The sequence below is a fragment of the Nothobranchius furzeri genome, chromosome 3 (assembly GCF_043380555.1).
Source record: "Nothobranchius furzeri strain GRZ-AD chromosome 3, NfurGRZ-RIMD1, whole genome shotgun sequence".
Lineage (NCBI taxonomy): Eukaryota > Metazoa > Chordata > Actinopteri > Cyprinodontiformes > Nothobranchiidae > Nothobranchius > Nothobranchius furzeri.
In genome coordinates, this window is record NC_091743.1 from 51,434,528 (window position 1) to 51,454,527 (window position 20,000).

Sequence of the window (20,000 nt, forward strand, 5' to 3'; positions counted from 1 at the left end):
AGAGGCAGTAGAGACCCACATGGCAGCATAAAAGGATAGAAAAGATGTGTTTTGCTGGGCGACGGTGGCACAGGAGTTAAGTGCTCGCCTCGCAACCGGAAGGTCGCCGGTTCGAGACCCGCTCAGTCTGTCGCTGTCGTTGTGTCCTTGGGCAAGACACTTAACCCACATTGCCTGCTGGTGGTGGTCGGAGGGACCGGTGGCGCCAGTGCTCGGCAGCCTCGCCTCTGTCAGTGCGCCCCAGGGCAGCTGTGGCTACATTGTAGCTCATCCCCACCAGTGTGTGAATGTGTGTGTGAATGGGTGAATGACTGATTGTGTTGTAAAGCGCCTTGGGGGGTTCCAGGACTCTAGAAGGCGCTATATCAAATACAGGCCATTTACCATTTTTCATTTATTATGTCTGCTTTATAGACCATGCTTTTAATTTGAAAGGTCTAAAAGGATCATTTGGTTTTCACATTGATTTTAAAATTTATGAATTGTTCAACCTATCATCTATTAACTTCCCGTCTCTCGCAAAAAAAGTTCCGAATTGTATTAGTTGTTCAACAAAAATAACGTAAGAACTAAAGTCTGCTGCAGATTTCAGTCGTTTGCATTAACATTTCACTTTTTCCTGTAGATGTTGCTTTAGAATATTCCTGAGGCCAAATACCCTTCTTTCTGAAAAGCAAAACAAAAATAACATTACTAGCGGCACCATCTCAGAGTCTTAGATATCCCTCCACCTCCTCCTTGTAACTCCTCTCTAGTCCACGCTTGAGTCTCTCACCTCGAGGTGCAGTGTGGACCACTGTTTGAGCTTAAACACCATGCCGGTGAGCATTGGAGTAGAAACGACTCGGCGACACCGCTGCACACAACCGATACACAGAACTCCTGACAGCACCGTGTTGTCAGAACACAGAGCTGTCTTTTCCTCAGGGCCCCTGGGAACCTGAGAGGAACCACAGCCATCTTCATCCATCAGACCTCCTCTGTTCCCCTGTTTTAGGATAGATAGATAGATAGATAGATAGATAGATAGATAGATAGATAGATAGATAGATAGATAGATAGATAGATAGATAGATAGATAGATAGATAGATAGATAGATAGATAGATAGATAGATAGATGGATAGATAGATAGATGGATGGATGGATGGATGGATGGATGGATGGATGGATGGATGGATGGATGGATGGATGGATGGATGGATGGATGGATGGATGGATGGATGGATGGATGGATGGATGGATGGATGGATAGATAGATAGATAGATAGATAGATAGATAGATAGATAGATAGATAGATAGATAGATAGATAGATAGATAGATAGATAGATAGATAGATAGATAGATAGATAGATAGATAGATAGATAGATTGGGAAGGGCGGATGGACGGATACATGGAAATGAAGGTAGGACAGGGGAAAAGGCAACATGGTGTGGATGGGGGGGGGGGTTAGGAAGAAGAAACAGAGGGATGAGGGAGGGGTGTAAAGCTGAGACGTGTCAGAAAAGGGCGCCTGGGCCTCCCTGTGGAATGTGGCCTGTCTGCCTCCCCAGAAAGAACATGAGAGCAGGAAAAGGGGAAGACAGAGAGAAGGAGGAAAGTGAAGAGATCTGCCTCATCATGGGAGGGGGTGGGGTGGAGGTGTGGGTGCAGAGGAAGAAGAGGTCGGAAAAGCGAGAGTGCAGTGGAGAGTGTATGGCACTTTGTTGAGGTGCCGGGTGTGGACATGAAATGATGCATAGCAGAGGAGAAATGTAAGCAGGATAAATCCTAACAGACCTCAAAAAGTGTGTGTGTGTGTGTGTGTGTGTGTGTGTGTGTTTATGCGACTGGGTGGAGGGTGCTCTGACGAGAACCAGGTGTCTTCAATTCTCTTCGTGTGTTTTAAGTCTCTCATACCTTGTGTGTTTTTTCTCAGATGTAAAAGTCCGCTCTGTAAATGCTGCCCCTTCCCGTCTTTTCTTTTCTTTTTGTTTCTTTTCTTTTCTTTTCTTTCCTTTCCAGCATGAGTTAATTGCTTTAGTGACACAGCACCGACTGATGAAGAGAACAGTGGGTAGGAAGAGGAAAGTGACGGTGGCAGAAAGGTGCCATCTCCTCCTGGGAGAGGCGCTCATCGGTCAAAAAAAAGAAAAATCAGCCAGACTAGTCTCCCCTCTTCCCTCTTTCTTTTCATCTCTTCCTTCTCCGCTCAGAAGAGAGGCAGACTGCAGCCGTGGTATCCCTTCCCCCGGGGTTTAAAAGGAACAGTTTTAGAAATTGGTTTGGAGCTTCGATCCCCACTCCCATTTGTCATGTTCTAGTTTTTTTCCTCTGTGCTTCACTCGTCTCTGTCTCATGTGTCCACTCACGTATCAGCAATCACTGCCCCCCCCCCCCTCTCTTACACACACACACACACACACACACACACATACGCACGCACGCACGCACGCACGCACGCACGCACGCACACACGCACACACACACACACACACACACACATTCACAAAGCTGATGTGGGTTAATGAAGGGTGTAATTAAGAGCCACAGTGATGACTGGAGATCAGGAGCAACCGATACAGATCTCAGATACACACAAACACTGATGAAAGATAGCTGGTTTTTGCTTGTGTGTGTGTGTTTGTGTGTGTATGTGTGTGTGTGTGTGCGTATGTGTGTGTGTGTGTGTAAGTTAACAGATGCTGGATGATTTGGAAAACGTATGGCTTCCTGTTTGATTAGCTGGACTCAGTAATTGGTGGCTGTGTGGACTGAGCTGGGGAGGTTTGACAGCACACGGGATTTCTGTAGCTTTTGCTAAATTATGGGATGTGAGTAGTGTTATGTCTGATTTGACCTCCTACTCAGCTGTGGGTTCACTTTCAGGTCACGAGTGCAAAGGTTTGAAAAAGGTGAAGGGGTGGCTTGAGAGGCAAAAGGGAAACTTGATTTGTGATGTGCTTTTCTTTTCAGATGAGGGGTGCACTCAGCACACCTGCGAGGCGTGTTACCTGTGCTAGAGTAAAACGGTCCGTGCGTCCATCCATCTGCCCCTCCGCTGTGCGCGCTGGACAGTAAATCAGTTTTTGGGGGGGCCTCCGTTCTTGAGTCCCGTCACCTCCTAAAAGCTTTCCCCCTGTCTGGACCAGGCCTTCCTCTTTATGTGTGAGGTCAACAAAGTGCACAGGTCATATGGGGTCATTCTGGGACAGAGGAGGGGGGAGGTGGGGTTGCTTAGCATCACAGAACACCCACTGCAGTTACCACGGCGATACAACGAGACCTTTAGTATCTCAGCTTCCTCTAGGAGCCTTGAAATCCCCAGCAGCTCAGTCTTTTATGAGACTTTTGATTTCTCTTCATATTTTTCAACTTTTATACCTCAAAATAAGTTGTTGTAGTAAAGTTTTTCTCAACGTATCATATCAAGTGCTGCAGTTGTTTCCATAGGAGGGTGAAGCTATATAGTTATCGCTAGATGTTAAACTCCCCTCACACACAACCTCATCTGTGTGTGATGACTTTCACACGACTCCCTCCCCCCACGTTTCTCATTCAGTCATTTCTTTCTCTTTTTTTTCGCACATTGAGACCTAATTCTGTGATGCTGCGATATTGTATTTATGAGCACCCATAAAACATTTTTACTCTTTTTTTTCCAGCCAGGCCATTGAACTGTGGAGAATCCAATGACAGAGCATTAGAGATGTTATTTTTTTTCTCATACTACAAACGTCCTTTCAGATACTTTGCTGTTGGTGTTTCTCTGCTCTGTAACCTTCAGATGCTCTAATTGCAAAAGAAGGCCAAAGATATGCAGCTGGGAAGAGTTGCTGATTTCACAGCAGCATCCTCTAGAGTGAAACTGTTACGTATTCATCAGTTAGGTTTATGAAGCACGCCGCAGAAGGGACAGCTTGTTTAAGAGCTCCTGGACACACATGAGACACTGTCCAATCAGCCGTGGACGCAGTCACAGTTGGTTGGACTCCTGCCAGTCCAGACGCTCAGACGAAACCGTCGACAGCAGAAGAAGAAATGTTTGTTTGTCCAGCTTCTGCTGTGGGAGCTGAGTTACACACCTGATTTAGTTTTGGTCACCATAGCAGCGTTTTCAAGCAGTGATGTCAGGTAAAAAACATGCACACCTACACACACACACACACACACACACACACACAAACACACACATGCATGATCCAGGACAGCTCTCCTAATGAAGAGCATTAAAAGGTTGGAAAGGGCAGTTGTTGACTTTTAGTTCTCAGGCGGTGACTTATTACTGGGGTGACTGCAGCCTTTTTTAAGGTCAGAGGTCACTGAGCAAAACTGAGTGACCTCCTTGCTAAAACTGTGTGTGTATGTTAGCACTGGTCACTATCTACCACTTTCTCAATAAAAAACCAGCAGCCATGACCACTTTTAGCTCAGGAAGTGTCCAGAGTCCTTTGGGAAGAAAGAGTTCAGAGCTCCCAGATACTCCCGTAAACAAGGGTCACTCAGTCCTCACATCTCGGTCCTTTTGTTCTCCCGTTTCTTGAAGCCCCACCCCCTCACCCCCAACTCTTTCATTCCTCCACTTCAGCCTCACAGAAGAGATGGACACAGTTAGGGGACGGAGAAGAAGAAGAAGAAGAAGAAGGAAGAGACTAAAGACAAAATGTGTAACGCTTGTGAAGCTGCTAGGCAAAGCAGTTACCCTGGAAACAGTCGAGAGCCCGGGATGCACACAATGAATGTGCAGACACACCAAACACACAAAAGCTGCAGAGGCCGAAAGTGTTGCTAATTAGCTAGTCTGCGCTGGTTCTTTGTGCGAGCCATTTTAAAAGAGAGATTAGAGTCAACAGGGAGGAGGAGAGGAATGTGGCTCTACTTTTCCTCTCGTCTTCTGCTGCAGGAAGAAAGCAGGGCGGCCCTTTAATTCACCTGACAGGAAAATGTGTCTGATTAGTTTGGATGTTATTTAAGAGAAATGGAAGATGTCAAACAATGTTATGAGTAAAGTGATGCTCATTTGAAGATAATAGTAAAGTTTTGCTGAATCTTAAAGATTTGAAAAGAGATCAAACTTTAATTCTCCTAATTAATTTTGTTTTATTAAAATCATAATAAGTTGTTATGAAATAAGCAGGTAACTTTTCACAATGCAAACAACATTGTTTAAATACTTTGCTCACCGTTTTTGTGATTGTATTGGAAATATTGGGCTATTTACTGCAGTGTGCACTAATCAAGATCACACAATCAGTTTGTTTCCATCCGTTTTAGATGGTTTCTAAATCAAACACGTAATTAATACAGATAAATCTCTTGATTTACACATTCTGTTTACTCTAATTAAAACATATCCACGCTAACAAAAATGTTAAATTGTCCAAAAATAGGGGGCAAAATGACAAAAAGAGCAGTTCCACCTTCTTGTCTTTTACTTTTATTCAACCAGAGTCATTTTTTATCCAGAATTTGTTACAAAATCTACAGCACATCCTTTGTCTTTTTTCTTTTTTTAAAAACCAAAAACATTTTTTTGTTATCCTCCCTACGCCCCTGCTTCTCGTTTGGGGAAGTTAAAAACTGTGTGCCTTTCTAAAACGTTTAACTTTTTGTGTAGCAACCAGGCTTTGTTGTTCCAGCCTGTTTCCGGTGTGTGTGTGTGTGTGTGTGTGTGTGTGTGTGTGTGTGTGTGTGTGTGTGTGTGTGTGTGGTAAGACTGGGTGTGAGGGTGTGTCTATCTCCATCCCCACAGCCACAACCAGGTGTAGAAACTCTCTGAACCAAAAAACATGAAAGAGTTTTATTCCCATTGAAGTGGGCAGGCAGTCTAACAGTGTTACAGGCCAATCACTTAGTGTGTGTTTGTGTGTGTGTGTGTGTGTGTGTGTGGGTGTGTGTGTGTGTTTTCTGTTTAACCAATAGGTGTCTGAGTGTGTTTGTGTATGCATGTGCACACTGCAGACAGTCTTGGTTTGTGTGTGTTTGCCTCCTGTGTTGCAGCCAGGTTGTGGCAGTGGCTTGCATGTGTTATTAGTTGGGCTTTTTTTTTCTTTTTTAAGGGGTTATTAATAATAAGAGTTAAACCGTTTCCATATGTGGGGCCTGGTTGCCAGGCTAGTGCTATCCCCATCACAGACTGGCCTCACGGTAAGCTCTCCTCCCACACACTCCCAAGCTCTGCTGAAAACGACAGAAGAAACAACTTCAACTTCTGCAGGTCGCCTGAACTTGACCCTACCCCTAACAGGTCTTCCCAACTGCTTAACTGTCCTTCTTTATGGGAGATGATGCTAAATATTACAAGCCACACTGTCAGTCTATGGGTGTTTGCATCTGTGTGTGTGTGTGCGTGCGTGCGTGCGTGCGTGCGTGTGTGCGTGCGTGTGTGCGTGTGTGTGTGTGTGTGTGTGTGTGTGTGTGTGTGTGTGTGTGTGTGTGTGTGTGTGTGTGTTTTCCTTTATGGGTTGGGTCTGTCTGGAGAGAGACCTTCCTCTCCTGCCAAACGAGCTGTGTTAAAAACCGCAGGGAAACTGCATATGTGGATATAATGTATGACGTGTATTCTTGTGTTTCTCTGGCTCACAAGTGTGTGTGTGCGCTTGTGTGTGTGAGGAAACTGCTGTAGAGCTATTTGCCATCAATTAGCAGCCTAGACCAAGAAGAGGTCTACAGTAGAGAGAGAACTTTTCCTTTTTTAAATTCTTGGGAAGGGAATTCCTTTCTCTTTCTGTCCCCTCTCACCTCATTATTATCTTTAATCGTCTTTTTCTTGATGCCTTCGCTCTTCACTCGACAGAAAAATAAGCTGCAAACATCTCCTTAAGAGGCTGTAGACTTGTTTTTTTTCTATGTGACAATTCAGTGTGTGTGTGTGTGTGTGTGTGTGTGTGTGTGTGTGTGTGTGTGTGTGTGTGTGTGTGTTTGTGTGTGTGTTTGTGTGTGCGCGTGTGTGTACGATGATGAATTGTGTCATGATATAAAGCAGTCCAGCGTATACAGTCAGCTCCTTTTTTATGGCCGTGGGTATAACCCCTGTGAATCAGTCAAAACATTAGATGTGTTTTGGGACTTCGTTGTTGGGGAGAGGTTTTCAATTTCCAACAAACACTTTTGAGCTGAAGAGAACCATCTGGAAAATGGCATGGTCCCTGGAGTTTTGAACAGGTCGCTTTTATGAGAAAAAAAAAAAGAAAAAACAGTTCATGAATAAAAGAAAAATCTATAATCATCCAGGCTTTTCAAACATGACAGCATATTTTGAAGTTCTTTTTGGAGTTTGTGAGTTTTTATTGCATTGGCTCATGAATGCGGTCTTTCCTCTCTTTAATGGTCAGCCTGGGCCCAGAGAAGCTTGCTTCAGCCGTTTCAAAACCTCAGCTCTCAATCCGTGCCGTTATACTGCGGAAACATTACATTAAATAGCTGGAAGGGATGGCCGCCGGCCCATGGCTTCCAAGGTGTCCCAGATTGTTCCTGCTCAAAAGATTGAAGTACTTAGTGCTTCTTAAAGGTATAGGCTCCTTTGATTTGCATTTTTATGTAAAAGTTATAATTCCTATTTTACTTGTTCAGGAAAGCTTCCTGAATTACCTCTGTTTGGAGAAACAGTGATCATATACATCACGCTTGATAAGCTAACGGCTAGATTGAGCTCAGCCAAGGCCGATATATTTATCTTGTATTAAAAGGGTTTTAAACTTTTGATAGTGGCAATCCTTGGTGGTGGTTTGAAACTTTGGTGGTTGGAGCTGTTTTAAGACAACAAACATACACTTTAGTGACATAGTAAAGCCATTAGCTCATTATTCATGAAAGATTTAGGAATAGAATATAGACGGTGAACATCTAGCATTTGAAAATTCTCACAGGTCTACGTCACACTGTGACGATCATGACTCACGGGTTAGTGTTAGGAAGACTGACGTTTTAACGTCTAGAAATCAGCAGCGGATATCTCGGCTTGTTTAAGCTAACTGTTAGCATTAGCAACTCCACCACACGGCTGAAGCTCATCCAGGCTTGTGCTGTTTGTGGAGATAAAACATCCATGTTGCAAGTCTGTGGTAGAGTTGCATTACTGTTATCCAATCCAGGGTGAGATGTGCAAAAAAACAGAAAATGGGACTTGAAAACTTGCCGTCTGAAGCTCAGCTGTGATGTACGCAACTTTTTCCCAAGAGATTTTGCATCAGTAAATTTTCCCCCGAGAACGATTTACAAGGCATTCGTTTCTGCTAGAGACTACTGCAAATGTATTGATTAAACGAGTGAACCACTGCTTTAAGACAGTCTCAAGAGTGTCTTTTTTTCTCTTGTGAGAGGAAACAACTGGCTGTAGAAGGGCGGGCAGAAAGAAATGATGAATACCAGATATGAAGGCACACACGAGAACACGTTGGAGGCATAGACTGTACATATACTGGACAATTCGATTCCATAGGCTTCAATTTCACGTTATCTGTCCATAATGGGAGGTGTCCACCACCGCCATTTTGACCGTGTCACAGGTTCCGTCCAGCCCAGACAATTCCATAAAAGGGAAGAGAGGAGGCGCTGAGGGTGTGGCTGTAAGGCTGGGCTCGAGTGACGACACCCAGGCGAACTAGCTACGAGCTAACCTGAAGCTAACCCTGGCTAACCCAAAGCTAAAGCGGAGGTGGGAGCCGAGCTAACGGATGTAGCCACCTAGCTTCAACCCAACCGGAGCTAACTGGAACACCCATCGACCTGAACCTTACACGGAGTTTAGGTGGAGGTTTTCTGCGCCTGTTCGTGAGAAGTACCTGTATTAAAAAAGTTTTAAATCGGTAAGTTTATAATTTATTTCCGTAATGAAAACATTTTGCTTTGAGCAAGTTTTCAGTAGTTTTTTTTGGCGCTATCACTCCTGAGTCGCACCAGCCATTAAATGTATCATGAAGAAGAGAAAATATATTTAAGTCGTATTTTGGGGGGACATTTTATTATCTTTCTTACAAAATCTGAGACCAAGCGTTTCACATTGCAACACAAGCACCGGTAACCATAACAGAATTTACAGCCAGCAGAGGAGAGGATGGCGGTGTTTCAAACCCTCCCGGCCGGCGTGTAGAGCTCATTCCTGGGCTGGAGCCGGCCCTCAGCACCCCGCCACAGGCTCTAACAGATGCTGGCGGTGTTTCATATATTTCCAAAACGTAATACTTGTTTGTATCTTGTACAGCCAACTAGCCTTTATTCTGGACTCAGTACAATTTACCAAAAGTAAAGAGACATTATACAGATGAAGTAAGCACAAGATAACTTACTGGAAGACACAGAGTTATCATCAGAACCAGAACAAGAGAGCCTGATAACAGTCATGTGAAAATAACAGTTAAAAAGTATGTATGTATAATAGAAATAAAAATATATTAGAATTAGTGTAACTCACTGTGATCCAAACAAATCAGCCATAGCTGATGAGTAAATATGACATGAGGTCTGGGAGTTTTTAAGTTTCATTCTTTTATTACATTTTTTTCTTAGATCTATTAAAAGGTCACCATGGCAGCCTGTGTGTCTCCAACGTCAGCTACACAACGCAGCGTGTAAGTTCCAAGTACTTGTCTTGACCACTTCATGAATGGTTTTGTACTTTAAACAGCTAGGCCAAACCTGTTATTTTTTCCTCCATAGCCATTTGGATCATTGGAGACAGCTGAGTGAGGCGTGGTGCCCAGAGAGCTGCAGAGACAACCTTGGCCTCCCTGACGTCTGTGTCTCCTGGTTCGGTTGGGGCGGACCATCGACATAAATACCTACATGTGCCGACACTTTGCGCCCTGTTTTATAAAATGTAGTGTTAAAAATAAATGTTTTTGCTCAATTACTGGAATTTCTTTGGTTAAGACAAAAGTGAGGAATAATCATTTACAAGTTATTTGTACAACAGGCCCATTTTAAATCCCAACAGTTTCTTAGCAGACAATAGAAATGTGTTCTTTACTAACTTTACTTGGTTTGAAAATCTTACTAAAATAAACTTGAGTGCCGTATTGCAAAACCCAATCATACTTGTTATGTAAACATTAGCTTTGTAGATATTTTTTACAGATATATATTTGTGTGCAACAAAAACCAAACTTAAATAATTTGTCATTCTTTATTGAAAAACAACAAAATACAGGTATACAGAAGTGTGGGAAAATGATAATGTGAAAGTATTGCACTATAAATGAAGTGAGATGAGATGAAGGTGAGATGAAGGTGGACGCCGGCTGGACGCCGGACGAAGAAACCTGGAGACGGATCGCTCAGACAGGAAGGGAAGAGCTTCCTCTTACCTTGATGGAATTAAAGTTAGCCGTCGTCTGAACGCCCAACCGTACGGTCTGAGGTCAAAGGTCACAGGAAACACACACCAGTCAGCAGTCATACAGATGCATAAAGATAACTAGCCATGGCAACCAGCTGACATGTCCCCACTTTCACCAAAACCTGGTGCCTGCCGGGTCACCTGAATTCCTGTGTGATGTCAGCACGGTCGGCCGTGACTGCTGCCATCAGAGGTGACCTCTGATCAGCTGAATGAACTCACCTTCCAGGGTGACGCCGTGTTAGAGTCGGCTTCATCCTGTAAACAAACAAATGAGTGGTAACATAAACACCACGTCTGGTTCTGGTGGAGGCGGAGGACAACACGCACCTTTCCAGGAGCAGAACCCAGATGTTCTTGTTGCTACAAACAGAGACGAGCAGAGTTAAACCAGGAAGTGAGAGGGACCAGCTGCTGCAGACAGGTGACGCTCACCTGAGCCTGAACCATAGGAGCCTCCTCAGCCATCAGACCTTCTGACTCCAGTTCAGATGCCACCTTGTTGATGTCCCTCAGGCGGGACTCATTGGCCTTCAGGTCCTGCAGGACAAAAGCACCTGCTGATCACCTTGTTGCTGTCGGGTTAACAGGTCTGGTGTTAGAACGTGGTGGATAAGAATGTTCTGACGGGCCGAGGATTCTGAACTCACCCTGCAGGACTGGGCCTGCTCCTTCAGGGCCTGGATGCTGCTGCCGTAAGCCGACAGGTCCGACATCAGGGCCTCGTGCTTCTTCAGGAGAGCCTGTGGAGCAGAACATCAGAACCTTCAGCTCGTCTGACACAAGTGGAGCTTTCTCGCAGCGATGGTCCAATCGGATCCGCCACCGTAAAACAAACCCTGCTCAGTTCACCGCAGACGTAGCTCTGCGGGTGTTTAGTGGAAAAGCGTGAGCCTTCTGCCGGCTGCCACGTGTCATGGCTGCTCTGCAGCGGGAACACACATCACAGCTTGTAAACCGTTTGAAATAAGAGCGACGGGAACACGTTTGTCATCACTTCCTGTGCGAGGCCAGCACTTCTACTCCTAACCCATGAGACGCTCAAACGAGCAACGATGTCTGGTAGACAACCGAAGGAAATGCCAAATACAGAAACACTAATTATGAAGGACTGGAAAGAGAGCAAAGAAAAGCGATTGGAGTTTCTCAGGAAGGGACTTCCATACCTCGGCCAAGTCCTCGTCTTTCCCTTAGTCTGGACTTCCAACGATGGGCTCCTTCTCCCTCATCCAGGACTCGGCCTCATTAGCATCCGCAAAGTACTGCTTGGCCTGCAGAGAGTCCTCCAGGTCCTGCCTCCTCTGGGACGCCTTGGCCTTCAGCGTGTCCCAACGTCCATGAAGCTCTGACAGCTTAGTCTTCACTTCCTCACCAGCGAAGTGACCTGGACCCAAAAAAAGTGAGCCAGAACCTGCAGACACCTCAGAAACATGTCAGGACCAGACCTGCTCTACCTTCTTCCACCATGGTCTCTCCTTTCTGGGTGACAGCCTTGATGCGAGGTTCATGACCTGTGATCTCAGCCTGCAGAGCCTGGTGCTTCTTCAGCAGGTTCTGGACACCAATCAGGTCCTTCCCTGAGGACACATGTTAGAGTTCAGCATTATGCAGTAGACAGACCAGTTTAACCCAGGGGTTTCTTTCTTCTACAATCTGCTCTTTAACTGTATTATTTCCTGCTATTTCAGCTGTTAACTTTATTTTTTCTCTAAGTGTTTTTCTCCCCAGAAGAAGCTACAATGACGTTTTGCTGAGCTGTGGTGGCCTCATGGAGGGGGCCATCGGCTAGCACACTGCTGCTAACCACTTAAACATTCTCCCTCTCCTGATAATAACATTTTACTTTCTTTGATGTTGGATGTGCTACTACTAGTTTACCCGTTTAATTATAGATTCACTAGGATAAATACAATAAAGTTTATCTCTTGCCAAATAGAATATTTACTGTGGCGAGCCCGTGAAGAGGTGTAGGAGAATGCGACAAATTTGTCTGTTAAAAAGTCTGTTATGTACAAAAACACAATATCATCACACTATTTTGGACCGATACATGACGGTCATGTCCAGCTTGGGGAGAAAATATGACACGTCTTTCAGGATGGACTTCATCTTTGGTAGCTGGCGAAGCCGGGAAAAGCAGGATCTAACCACCTGGCTAATGTGGGAGTCCATCCGCATCTCTGGGTCCAAAACCACCCCCAGGTTAGTGATGGTTGGCTTCACTAAGCTGCAAAAACAGGGTTGCAGGACAGGACTAACTGCAGTGGGAGAGGGAGGAACAAATATTCCAGTTATAAATATTAAATATTTGAACAAATAAATATTTGTTAAAAGGAAGAAACTGATGATGACTTTAAGATTAGAGGAATGTTCTAGAACGGGTCTGGAACCAACGATGGCCCTTTGGATCAAATTTGGATTAAAAAAATAGCTCATGATTTTATTTATGGATGGAATAAAAATACAGGTTGTAAGCATCTTCTCAGTATCTTCATGTTGCACGACTTTCCACAGCAGAAGGACACAAAAACTGCCAGAATTATGATTAGAAAGATTTACGTTTTAATCTCAGAATCCCAACTTTTCCCAGAATCTTCACATTATTCTATGAATTCAGAGAAAATATACATTTTTCAGAGGTCTCGCTCCCCTGTTGTGGATATTTCTCAAAATTCAACCATTTTTTCTTTTCAAAAGCTTTAGTAAGAGTTTGGACTCTAAACAAGTTTTACTTTGCAGACTGCTTGTCTAAACCTTCATCAGATCTGCTCATAATAAAACATTTGGGTTATATTTAATGCCCAGGAAGATGCTCTTCCTGGGCATTAAGTTATCAAAAACAGATAAAATTATTTTTTACCATAATTTTAACTGCTATCAGCTGATAAAAATAATAAAAAACAGCCTGATCATTAAAGGGGTGTAAGTGAAACCGCGCGGATCACACAAACCATCATGCTGTCTATATGACTTTGAAAATATATAGTTTAATTACAGTTTGATTTATTTGACATCTGTATAATGTTTATTATTTTGTTTTTTCCCCCTAAATGCCTAACGTTTCAGTTTAACATGAATATTAGTCATTCATCACAATACATAAAGTTACACATTTTAAATTTTAATAGGGGAAGACTGCAGGAGGGAGCGGTAAAATACAGAAATCCCCAGCAAAAACAAGAAACTTTACGAGTCTGATGAAACCCGCTGGAGTTCCTTCAGCAGGCCTGGTGGCAGCTACAACGGCCCAGTGGCTGTGCTTGGTCAATGTTATCGAGCTCAGTCCGGCTCGGCCGTGAACGAGCCGAGGCGACATCCTGCTCTGCTTAAGAAGAGGTGTTATTTTCCGCTTCAGAAGAAGCGTCCGTGTTTTACGCTTTCTCAGAGACATGTCACGTCGCTAAGTTGTTAGCGCCGCGCGCTAACACGTCAATAGTGCAGCATAGCCTGCTGGAGGGTTCAGATGAAAACACCCTACCACTCAGGCTGCTTACACATCGATATTAAGTTGTCGCTGTTGCGCTCACGCCGTAATACAGTATTAGATGCGGTTAAAGTCAGACATGAAAAACTCCACGAGCGGTCAGACCGCGCAGCAGCTAGGCGCAGCAAATAGGCGCCGGATCGTCCAGGCTGCCCGGCCTGACCGCTGGGGATTACCGGATGGAAGAATGGACACAGAAGTCTCCCTCTTAGCGCTCCGTCATATTTCAACCCATTTTTATCTTAAATGCACTGGGTTTTACCCTATTACCCATCTAAATATGCCCTATTAATTATTTTACCGTATTTTACATTTAAATTTCATGGTTAAACAGTACATGCTACATGTTAAACTGATAGTTAGCTAGCTACTTCGGTAAACTCAGCTAGTTTAAAGGTAGCAGTGACATAAAATACGAATATAGATTTTAACTTACCGAAAAAAATGAAGTGGAGACTCCTTGGACGCTCTATTAGTGCAATTAATACCACTGCAAGTCATTTTGTCCAACAATTGCACCAATAATATCCAAAGAAGAATACACAAACACAGAGACTCAAAATGCCGGAGCAGTTTCCAAGCCAGACCGAGGCTGTACTGAGGCCTTTCCACGGAGCTAGCTCTGTGGTCACGTGGGTCTGAGGCGGCGGTCACGTGTGTCGGATGCTCATTAATTATACAGAATTTTAGGCTTTCAATACACTTAAACAGAAGAGTGAGAAAAAAATTCACCCCCCTCAGAGTTGTCATGAGTATAAACTAGATAATTTAGACAAAAAACATGTTTTGGCACCAGGCTGTAAACATGTTTATTTCTGCTGTGAAATCGGCATTTTTAACATGGGAGTCAATGAGGATTTGCTCGCTTCTGGCACCAGCCCCCAGCGGATGAGGGTGGAACTGCAATTTTTCTTACTTCCGGGATGGGACCATTTTCTGAGCGGCATTGTGGGGGCTTGGTTGGAGGAGTGGGTGAAGCTGTGGCAGAGTGTAGTTTACTTGTTACCCACCGTGAAATTGGCAGGCTTTGGGAAGTATTTGGTTTAAGCTGCCCCCCCCCCCCCACACACACACACACACATATATGTTTACCCCCTGGCAACACTTGATCTTTCCTAAATATTTAAACCCTGTATCTTTTTTTTTTTTTTACCATTTCCACATTGTTGAATCAACTTTAAACATATTATTTCATGACTGGCTTAACGGCTAACACAGCAAGAAACATTGTTAGTGCTTTGTTTTTTCTCCCTTAACTCTAAAGACCACAATCACTAGTTCTTCCTGTACCACACTGCTATCTGCTCAGCAGACTTTCCTCTTTCTGTTGCAATGAAGCAACTTGTATTTCCGGACTTAAAGAGTAAAAAAAAAAAAAAGAATCAATCCTGCTAATTTTACAGAATGTAAGGTGGACTGAAGAAAAATTGAATCATGAAAGGGTTTACTTTATTTTAAAACTTTTGAAGGTAACAAACCAACCTCGGGCATCTTCCAAATCCAGTGAGTTAGGTGAAGAACTTACACGATGAAAAGCTGTGATTTTACAATCAGATGCAGTGTGCCATTCGCTGGCTAGCCAAAGCTGTAGCTGTTTAGACTGAGAGGTTGTGGAAGATGGGGGTTTCCTCATGAGGCCAACAGCTGCATTCACAAGATTCAGCTTCCATTAGTAATCTCTGAAAGTCTATTTTAAGACTCTTGTTGAATGCATATCTGTTGTCTGTGATGAACAAGAGTATGGGCAACAGATTTCTAAAAAGTAACAGGCAGTGGCTACAAGGCTACTTGGGAAAACATGCCAGATAAACTTCTCTGTGAGTAACATTGAGCTGTAGGAAGATGGCGAGAGAAGCAGCAGATAGGAAAAATATTTTTAGCCATGCTAACAAAAGATAAAAGGAAGGAGATACGGATTTGCTAGCCAAACATCACATGAACCACTGGACTAATTACCATGAAACCTTCAGACAGTAATCACTAGATGTACATTTATCACTCAGTAACTTCTGGAGCAAACCACACTCAAAATATAATCAGCATTTGCAAACACAAGAATAAAGAATCTATCAGGTTTCAAGCTAAACTTTGGTTGCTAAGGGTTATCCCCAACATTGGGAGGCACACTTGGCCATTTAGTAGCACACCCCAGTGTCCATTATTAATTATCTGTGGTCTTCTCACTCTGTGGTCTAATCTTCTTGCTGTGCATTTGTCTATTTAACATCTTAATCTATCTGCTGAAATGTCTCTTCAGCCTTCATTAGTGTCTACAGGAGCAATTCATCACTAAATCAAACAAAGCAGCCGTGTTCATGATCTAAAACTTGCAGGAAACAAGCTGGAAGCAGACTGCAGCTCCACCACCAGCAGGTAGCGGCCTGGCAACTCTGAAGTTGGACCCATTCAATTCATTCAATTCAATTCAATTCAATTTAAGTTTATTTATATAGCACCAAATCAAGACAAGTCGTCTCAAGGCATTTCAAATAGTAAACATTCCAAATCAGGTCAGTTGATTAAGCAAATCAGAAAAAAGTTTCCTATATAAGGAACCCAGCAGATTGCATCAAGTCACTGACTAGTGTCAGTGACTTGATGCAAACCTCCAGAGGATCCTGGCTCAGTATAAGCAACCATCCACCACGACTCACTGGGGATCGAGAAGACAGAGCACACACACACACACACACACACACACACACACACACACACACACACACACACACACACACACACACACACACACACACGCACGCACGCACGCACGTACACACAACATATATACCAAGTAATGTTTCTATGGTTAAACTAAACTAAACTAAACTAGTAGTAGCACATTCATTGTCAAAGAAAGTAAAAAGTTATTATCAGGAGAGGGAGAATGATTAAATGGTTAGCAACAGTGTTCAAGCCGATGACCTCCTCCGAGAGGCCACCATAGCTCAGCAGAACATCATTGTAGCTTCTTCTGGGGAGAAAAACACGTAGAGAAAATATAAAGTAAACAGCTTAAATAGCAGGAAATAATACAGTTAAAGAGCAGATTGTAGAAGAAACTAGTAGTGTGTGAAAACTGCTAGGGCGATGGGGTTTGAGTGACTTTTTATTAACCCTGTAAAGGGTCATTTTAGCATTTTAGCATTTTAGCACACTCTGACTCAAGAAAATTATTTGAAGTATAGAAAGTATGAAAAAGTGGCTTAGCTTCCCTGTTAGCATTGGAGTAAATTCTGGATGTCACTAGGTGTCTATAGGGAGCCTAAAAGTGCTTACACGTTAGCGTTGGCATGATCGGGTACGGGACCAGTTTGGAACTGGAATTTGGTTTCACACATGGGTCAGGCGACTCTTTATTTCAGACCTCCTCCCCAGCGGTCCAACTGGGACCAAGCTGACACTACGGACCGATTGGCCGGCTGAAATTACGCCTACCTCCTCCGATTGGCGAGTAGAATCAACTAGCGGGGAATTCCCACATGCACGATTCATTTTCATTCTGGATGCTGTTAAGTAAACCCGCTCAGGGAACAGGATAAGGGAGAGAGTTGTCCCGGTCCCTGCATCGAAGCTCTAATCATCATGACTACAAATCGGACGTTGTCACATTGCATATGATATCACCACAGAATGTCCTCTCTCCTAGCATAGCTGCTACTTGCAACTTGGCAAGATGGGTGTAATCTAGGCTCGCTATAGCTGATTGGCTTTTTGAGTTAACTGATTTTGAGACGGATGCCAGAAATAACACAAACGTTGTTACAAATGGTTGAGTTTCAGTTAAGTAGATGAGAGTGATTTTCTGTGCATCTGAGTTGTGGCAAATACCCTGGGATAGATATTTCACCTAAATGAGATGATCTTTGCCTAAACTGGCTCGTTGGGACTTTTTTGTTGATTGGCGGATTGGATGCACAGGATTTCACTGTGAGTGTGTAACCAAGATGTAATACACACGCACACTCGTAAGCGAAAATCACAAAGCAGTCCTACTAACCATCGCTTTCTTATTGATCTCCCATTGTGTAAGAAGGGTGTTGATATGAATGCCTCTAAAGTCACTACTGTAAACTGTGTATCATCATCAATCCTTTTAACAAATTAGCATGCGTTGTCGATTGCATTGCATCTTAGTCTTGTTTCATCTTCTCTGTGATCGTGAGTCCCTCTGAGCACCCAATGAAAGGGAAGCAATCAGAGATAAGAGAGACTTGGAGCCGGGGAAAACCTGTGGAGCCATGGAGAATGAGACAGAAGGAGGAAATGAATTAAAGTAGCTGAGGGCTTTATGGAGTTCGAAGGTGCTTAGTTTTTTAGTTCTTTTTTGGTGCTAGACTGAGGAGAAGCGGTTCAAATGGATACAGGGGATCACAGGGATCACCCATGAGGATGACAACAACGCCAGAGCTTTAGCCGGGCTTTCAGCTTCAGTGACAATGCTTCAAGGGGGGAGCTAAAGAAAGACGGCTGTGGGGGTAAAATAAAGGAGATCCACTGCTTCTCTGAACCCAACCTCTCCCAATGATCCAAAATCAAAAAGCATGCAGACCTGTGGAGAGGCAGCTGGGTGTGACAAGCCCTTTGCTGCGTCCTCACCCCGACTCTGTTCAGCAGTCCCTCTCTTCTCAGGCAGGGAGAGGAAGGGAGGAGAGATTTGCTGCAAGTCTTCCTTCCCTGGTTGTTGGAAGTTTTTATTTTTTGTTTTGGAGAGATTTGTGGCCTCAGACGCTGCTGAAACATTTAGCTCCTCTGTGGAAACATCAGATGAAACAATGAGCTTATCTCTCATCCTCACATATGCTCCTCTTTTTTCCTTCTTCTCAAACTAAAAGTATAGCAATCTGAAACCACCTGCCTCCCCCTCACCTCGCTGGTCCTCCCAACTACCCCCCCTCCTTTCTGCTCCTTCTCCCTCAAGGACAGCCCACTGTCTGCCCCGGGGGCTGTTTATCTGTGGGTGAGGGGGGACAAGGAGAAGACGGTAGGAGGGGGTTTGTTTCGTTTTGGCCGTCAACAATGGACCTCAGTCAGCGCTGACGGATTACTCAAACATATGGTACCCACCTGTCTCTCTCTCTCTCTTTCTCTTTCTCTCTCTTTGTCTTGCTCCTTCTCTCTCCCTCTCTTGTCTCTGTCTCTTTTTCTCTCTCTATCCGTCTCTCTCTCTCTCTCTCGCTCGTTCTCTCACTCCTTCTCTCTTGCTCCCTCTCACTCTCTTTATCTGTCCATCTCTCTCTCACTCCTTCTCTTTTCTCTTCTCTCTCTCTCTCTCTCTCTCTCTCTCTCTCTCTCTCTCTCTCTCTCTCTCTCTCTCTCTCTCTCTCTCTCTCTCTCTCTCTCTCTCTCTCTCTTCCTCCTTCTGTCCCCCTGCCCCCTGTGTCACCCCAAACACACTGGGGATTAGGAGTCAGATTCATCACATACACAAACCTGTTTGCTTTAGCAACCTGAACCAGACTCAAACACACACACACACACACACACACACACACACACACACACACACACACACCTGAGGCACATAAGTAGTGTTTTTCTTTCATGTATTTTCTAACTGGCCAACCACCACGCCTTTCTTTTAAGGAATCACAGTTGTGAGACATTTTTTTAATCATGTTAAAAAGAGAAAGTAATCAATTTGCATAGATGTGTGTGTATGTGTGTGTGTGTGTATGTGTGTGTGTGTGTGTGTGTGTGTGTGTGTGTGTGTGTGTGTGTGTGTGTGTGTGTGTGTGTGTGTGTGTGTGTGCGTGCGTGTCTGACCCTGCAGAATTAAAAAATGCACTGTTATTAAAGGCTGTGTCAGAGGCGATGATTTACAGAGGGGCGCGATGAAAAGTCAGAAGAACTCACACACCGAACTGACACACACACACCCACACACTTGCACACTCACACTGTGCTCTCGGGCCTCCAAGCTGAGCGGTGACCTCCTCACCCCTCCTTCCCCTTCCTCCTCCTCCTTCTTCCCTCTCCCTCTCTCCCTCTCTCTCTCTCTCTCTCTCTCTCTCTCTCTCTCTCTCTCTCTCTCTCTCTCTCTCTCTCTCTCTCTCTCTCTCTCTCTCTAACTCTAATAAAACCTGTCTGACACCGCTGATGTGTGCGTACATGTGTGTATGTGTGTTTTTGTGCATGAGTTTGTGTGCACCACGGCAGCACAAAGGCTCTGTTGTTGGGCCTCCTTTTTAGGCCTCCCTC

At 44.1% G+C, this 20,000-nt stretch overlaps 2 protein-coding genes and 1 long non-coding RNA gene across 6 annotated transcripts in view; 2 read left to right on the forward strand and 1 right to left on the reverse strand.

The window, feature by feature from the left end:
- foxp4 (forkhead box P4) overlaps positions 1–20,000 on the forward strand; it is a 99,488-nt gene that overhangs the window by 36,621 nt on the left and 42,867 nt on the right. The window lies entirely within an intron of this gene.
- LOC139068860 (uncharacterized) lies at positions 8,560–9,829 on the forward strand. The gene is made up of 3 exons (XR_011520114.1): positions 8,560–8,789; positions 9,490–9,551; positions 9,640–9,829. It is a non-coding gene; the product is annotated as an uncharacterized lncRNA (long non-coding RNA).
- Positions 10,092–11,662, reverse strand: LOC139068859 (spectrin alpha chain, non-erythrocytic 1-like). Of its 2 annotated transcripts, XM_070549307.1 has the most exons (6): positions 11,485–11,662; positions 10,969–11,061; positions 10,754–10,858; positions 10,649–10,681; positions 10,541–10,576; positions 10,092–10,334 (listed from the first exon to the last, which is right to left on the reverse strand). In XM_070549307.1, exons 2-6 carry the CDS (start codon positions 11,032–11,034, stop codon positions 10,257–10,259), a joined length of 318 nt encoding a protein of 105 aa, XP_070405408.1. In that variant the 5' UTR covers positions 11,035–11,061; positions 11,485–11,662; the 3' UTR covers positions 10,092–10,256. The 2 variants fall into 2 exon arrangements, with proteins under 2 accessions (XP_070405408.1, XP_070405407.1); XM_070549306.1 differs by having other exon boundaries at positions 10,541–10,681.